Raw genomic sequence first — 6,004 nt, 5'->3', positions numbered from 1 at the left:
ATGTGGAATCTTCTACTTTAATTTTGTTAAATTCACATGGTGTCATACTGCATTAGTTATATTTATATGAACAGATTAGTACTGGGCTCAGTATTAGTCAGAATTTTTGTATGCAATTGTCAATAATAAATTGATAGTACAAACTTGTAATTTGTAAATGTGTGGAAAATGAGTGACCATGGAATGCTTTGACCTAATCAGCACATCTGTATCCCCCTCTCCATGGTTCAGGGAATGCTAAAGAAGACAGATGAGGGAAGAAGAGTAGTGCTGTCAAATACCATCTCCTGAACACATGTCACAGTGTAGTAATGTGCTCATAGTAAGTGTGGTTGCCTGTAGAAAACAGGCATAACCCTGAGTGGTCAACACACAAATATTGTTAAGTGAGGGGATCATAGATCTCTCTGTGTTACATTTCCTGCTACTGTGATAAAATAAAAACATCAGAAGTGGAAGCAGCTTAATGCAGAAAATACTTATGCAGCTCATAGCTGCAGGGTACAGTTGATTAAAAGAAAAACAAAGTCTACAGAACCTTGAAGCATCCAGAAGCTTTATATCCACATACAAGAAGCAGAGAAGGATGAATGAATACATGCTGGTGCTGAGTTCACATCTTCATTTTATACACACCAGTATCTCCTTGTCCCAAAAATAGTTCCTACCACAGTTAAAATGTGACTTCCTGCATCAATCACCTTAATGAAGATAATGCATAAGAAACATATTAAAAGTTCAGGAGCCATGATGGTCTGATGAGACTCTCTATACCTCTGTGCTGACAAGATCATTTTAAGTCCTCATGCTCACCATCTCCTTCTTAATAGTATCTTAGTTTTATCTCCATTGGTCTCTGCATCTTCACAGCCCCATACTCCAGTTTTCACATAATTAACAATGAAATGCATAAATTGACCTTAATAAAACAGCTGGGATGCATAAAACATGTGTGCCCTCTTTGATAGTACATATGGACCTCAATAAATCAATAATCAATTGAGGACTAAACAAATATCTTTTATTGTGAGAATGCAAAAAATTATCAGCATTTGGTGGTGTTCTGTCTCCTCACACAGAAATAGGCAAAGAGGGCAAAGGTAGTCATGGTCTGCTATTTATACTACTCCTTGTTGCTCCCTTCATGGATCTGACTGACCTTGGAATACAGGAATACAAGGTATCCATGCAAAGGATTATACATATCAATCAGCAAAAGTCACAGAGCAACATTTAAAAAAATGATATTTTTGAAACTCTATGAACAGTGTCCCACTCATAGTTCCTTTAAACACTAGACAGTAATTTTTTTATAAATTAACAAAAACATTGCAATGAATGTGCATAGTAAAATACCTAAGGGAGAGTACAGACTTTGGGAGCATCATTTATATTCAGTTATTTTAGCATTTGGGAATCTGAATTGTGTTCATTAATATTTTTGTTGTTGTTATTGAGTCAAATTCCTTGTTCCTAGTACAAAAATATCCACAATAGCAGATGCTCATAATAGGGAATATGATAATTTATAATAAAATATGACAAGAAACTTGGGAAAGGAGAAGATACACAAAGTTCAGGACCAAACTTCACTAATGGGGCAATAAGTTCCCCTGTAAAAAGGAAGGAGAGAAAAAATTCTCAAAGTCCACGGCAAGGTAGAGGATGGAAGCCTTAATGTGATGTTGGAAGAGGTCTCCAACTCAACAGTTATATGCTTTCCTGCATCCAAAACACATTTGATTCCTGGATCTTTTCTCACAAGTAATTCCCAATATTAAACATTGAATTTTCTTATAAAAATTCCTAAGATCCACAAATTTATTTTTCAGATAGTAACAACACAAGCCTGTGGCCATCTCTTGTCTTCACTTCTAAGATGCAATCAAGGTCTTCTCCGGCTGTAGCAAGCTTCAAACAGCAAAATCCCAAGTACTGTGAGAATCAAACCAGAAATGCCCATCCGGATGATGTTCTCCACTGTGTGATCTTGAGGCTGTGAGACTGGAGATTGTGGACAAACAGGTCAGGACCAACCAAAGGAACAGAACGTAACTGTATTTCCACTCTGAGTAGCTTCCTCCTGTGTATACAATTTGACCTTCTGTATCCATGCCCAAACCTAAATTTTCCTTACTCACCTATTGTGGCTTCTGACATGTTTTGTGGTTGGCTGGTGGTCTCAGGCACTTCTGAGAAACAAAGGCATGATCAACGTATGAAGTGCTCAAGAGAACTGATTGTTTTTGCAAAGATGTGTATTACTATTCCTTAGAAATGCATATTATTCTCGTCACAAAATATAATAAAGAACTGGAACAAACCATTTCTCTGCTATAGCAAGCTTTCTCCTGGGCTTTTGCTTGATTTCTTCAGCCTGACTATGCTCTGAGTTTGGAACTTGTGGCCAATGAACTTCATTGGAACCAAGTGCATTGTTTTTTCAGAAAGCTAAGATGGAAAAATACAGCTACAGCCTCCCAGTTTAAAATATGAAGGCCTTCCTATGATCCAAGCTCTGCTGTAGTATAGAATCCTGGAAGCTAATTCCCCTGTAAATTAGTTTGCACTCATTCACTGGCTGAGATGCCAAGATGCAGACAATGTCTTGTCATCAGGGTCCCATGAATATGAATTACACAAAATAATGACAGTCTGAATTCTCTGCCTGCATTCAAGTCACCCAGTTCCCATGATGCTTCTGCTTAACATCTCATTCTATAATCATCACAGCATTAATAGTACAAACAATGAGATCACAAGAACTTAAAGATGTGCTCACAATGTCCATGAAGTAGATATGTTCTCATAAGTAGGTAAGCTAAATCATCAAAGAATACGACACTAAAATGGATGTAAAATATATCACTTTTACCCATATCTGGAGAGGCTTGGACTCTAGATTAGAAACCAATTCTTCCATGTTCCTAAACCAATGTGATTTCTGACTTCATTCTAAGTGTTTATCCTTATACCCACAAGTAAGTTTAACTGTGTCTCCTCATCAAAGAAGCATCTGTTTCTACAGATGAGGATGATGATAAAAATCCACAACTGGTCAAAACAGAAATAAGATGGTTTGGTGTGCCCAGTCCAAATGGGTACTCCTACAACACAAACTGTATATATAAAATATAGGGAACATTGAGTAAGAGAGACAGGAAGGTTACAACAGCCAGAGGAACAAGATTCCTGCTACACAATAGAGACTTCTAGGCAAGAGAGGGAAGCTACACCCATGAAATTTCAAAAGTATGGTTGCTTAAAGAAGACCAAAATATTGACCACCTGAATTCTATAGTCTCTTGTTCCTCTGTATATCCTGGGGTCAAATCAAACTAACAAAATCAGATAGCAACTAGTGAACAATAGGAAGTGGAGACAAACCACATGGTGAATCTGTGAGGTCTTCAGATAAAATCGTTTGGAGACAAGGCGAGAAAATGGAAGAATCAAAATAATCTCAAGCTAGGCTGTAAGATGTGCATTTATGTGTTCGTGTGCTTGTGTGTGTTGTGTATAAGAATAACAGTTAAAAATCAGAGGCCAAAGTTAAAAGGGTTTGAAAAACACAGAAAGAGTGAGAGGAAGAATGGAAAAGGTAGAAATGATTTAAATGTAACACTCATATATTAATAAGTTACATTTATATATATTCATATATATACATAACCATATAAAATTTTAGATGGACTTCTGTAATTATAAATACATGTGAACATAACAAAATAATATTATACTTGTATATGAATAAGTTTATTGTAACCATGCAATTTTAGATTTATTTATTTGAAGGAAAAATTATTTGTGCAGGAAAATTTTTAAAACCTGGCTGCAAATGGAGATCAATATATTAAACAGCATAAATAGAAAATAGAAAGATAAATACTATGTTTTCTCCCCAATGAGTATCTGGATTTACAGTTATATAAAATCATATATAATGCATATAACATACAACTATTATATACATATGTATCTACTTATTACATGATTATATGGAGATCATAGAGCTGATTCTTGAATAGCAGAAGGAACACTAGAGTGACAGAAAGACACACCCGTCTTCTAGACAACTCATGTTTCACTCTCAGTACCCTCTTTCAGTTTCATTATCTTGGGTCCTATTGTCTTCATTCTTTGTGTCAATGGGATTTTCAGAGTCCCGGATCCCTAGGTATTTTGTCGGATGAACTATCTTTCAGTACACAAGCTGGGCTTCCTCACCTGAGACCAGGAGCTCCAGAGGATCACTGGGTTCTGACCACACCCGGGGTTTATTCAAGTAATAGCCATAGCATCTGAATGTCCTCCTATGTCCAGAGGTCACAGGACCCACAGAGAACAGTGCCCGGACATTGTTTTTAGAGTATATGTACTGTGAGTCTAGGGTCCAAGAGATTTTCTGTTGTTCTTCCTTAGTCAAAGAAAACCCATCATATCCAAGCTGTGAGATACACTCGAGAGTTACATTTCCTCCAAATCTCACCACTGGGCTGGGCAGGGCTGATAGACTGGGTTTTCTGTAGAATCCTAGAGAAGAAGATGGCATCCTGTTAAAAGAACCAGCACCTTGGGATTTACCCTCCAGAATTGGGACTTTTCAAAGCAAAGGAAAGATACTCTCCTGAGGACAGAACCTTGGAACGAAGAAACTGAGTTTTCCTTTACCTGTCACCATCAAGTCCAGAAAGTCACTGCGTTCTGACCAGCCAGTGTGGGTCCTATAGTAACAGCAATATCTCCCTGCTTCGTTCGGATGAAAAGACGGGAAGAAGAACTCGGCCTTGTTCCCATGCTCCAGAGGGCTCTGTCGTCGCCAGGGATCTGGACTGCCCTCTTTATAGAGATAATATTCCTGAGCGCTCGAGGTTCCCTCACATGAAATGGTCAATTGCATGCCGCTGGTCATCACGGAGCCTGGCTGAGCTCTAAGTGTGGGTTTGCCCATAATTTCTGCAGAGAATTCAGCAGCTTGATCACAGGGCATAGACACCCTAATCTCATCCCTCAGTCCCAAAAACCTCTGAGAATGAACCAGGAGTAGTTCACATCTGCAATTCTTTATTTCCCTCCCCCAACCCCTGGTCAAGGGTTTGCTCCTGATCTACAGGAGAAGAAGCATCATTAGCAGCACTCACCTGCTGGTACATAGGTCATGGGGATCAGGCTCAGTCCTGAAAGAGAATTTTCTGTGTGACCTTTGCCCCTCAAATCAGAAAAGATCCTCCCCTCTCCAGAAGTTCCTGCACCACTAGGGTTTCCTGATGAATCAGGGTCTAGCTTTGAGGCATGTTCACCACCACCACCAGATCACAGTATCCCTGTCCAGTATTGATATCTCACCAAGATAGAGCAGGGCAGTGAAGGCAATAGTCATGGCATCTCCTTCCTGTGGCTACACAACTGTGCTTAGCAGCAGGGCTGAAGTGTCTGGCCATATGGACAAGCAATGCAAGGTGTGGCCTAGGGAAACCAGTACTCCCCATCACATGATGGCCATTTCTTCAGCACCACAGGAAAAGGAAGTATCTTCCCACGCAACTGGCTTTCATTTCCCCAGAGCTATGCCTTGTGTTGGTTTCAGGCTCTCTAGTACTTTTTTATAGGGATGATATCTACCCCAACTTCACTTATCACACTGAGGACAAGAACTGTCATTGACCATGCCAGAGGAGCAGCAAGTTGCAATTGAAGTTCAGATGTCAGCCCACCAGAAGGGAATCCTCTGATGTGCCAATCTCATTTAGGCAAGGCCAAGGGACCGCAGACCCCAGAATCCTCTGCTATGCCTTTACATGTTTGCTGCAGCTCTCTGTCTCTCTTGTATCTAGCATGGTGTGAGTGGACATGGGGAGATCTCCACTGCCTGTAATACAGTGTGTCATTGTTTGAAATCGCAAGCATGTTCCACCATGGATAACTTGAGCTTACTTTGAATGCCTCATGTCCCTTGTCTCTAAACAATTTTATCTGAAGTCATGCTGATTCACCATGTGGTTTG

At 39.5% G+C, this 6,004-nt stretch overlaps 1 protein-coding gene across 1 annotated transcript; it reads right to left on the bottom strand.

The window, feature by feature from the left end:
* Positions 1 to 722: 722 nt before the first annotated feature.
* On the bottom strand, positions 723 to 5,388 carry LOC121449695 (leukocyte immunoglobulin-like receptor subfamily A member 5). The gene is made up of 6 exons (XM_041654324.1): positions 5,347 to 5,388; positions 5,142 to 5,177; positions 4,672 to 4,956; positions 4,228 to 4,533; positions 2,142 to 2,192; positions 723 to 2,004 (listed from the first exon to the last, which is right to left on the bottom strand). Exons 1-6 carry the CDS (start codon positions 5,378 to 5,380, stop codon positions 1,886 to 1,888), a joined length of 831 nt encoding a protein of 276 aa, XP_041510258.1. The 5' UTR covers positions 5,381 to 5,388; the 3' UTR covers positions 723 to 1,885.
* Between the last annotated feature and the right edge of the window lie 616 nt (positions 5,389 to 6,004).

The sequence above is a fragment of the Microtus oregoni genome, unplaced genomic scaffold (assembly GCF_018167655.1).
Source record: "Microtus oregoni isolate MIOR12 unplaced genomic scaffold, Mior012 000006F_ref0000085, whole genome shotgun sequence".
Taxonomy (NCBI): Eukaryota; Metazoa; Chordata; class Mammalia; order Rodentia; family Cricetidae; genus Microtus; species Microtus oregoni.
This window is presented reverse-complemented; position numbering and strand designations above follow the sequence as displayed.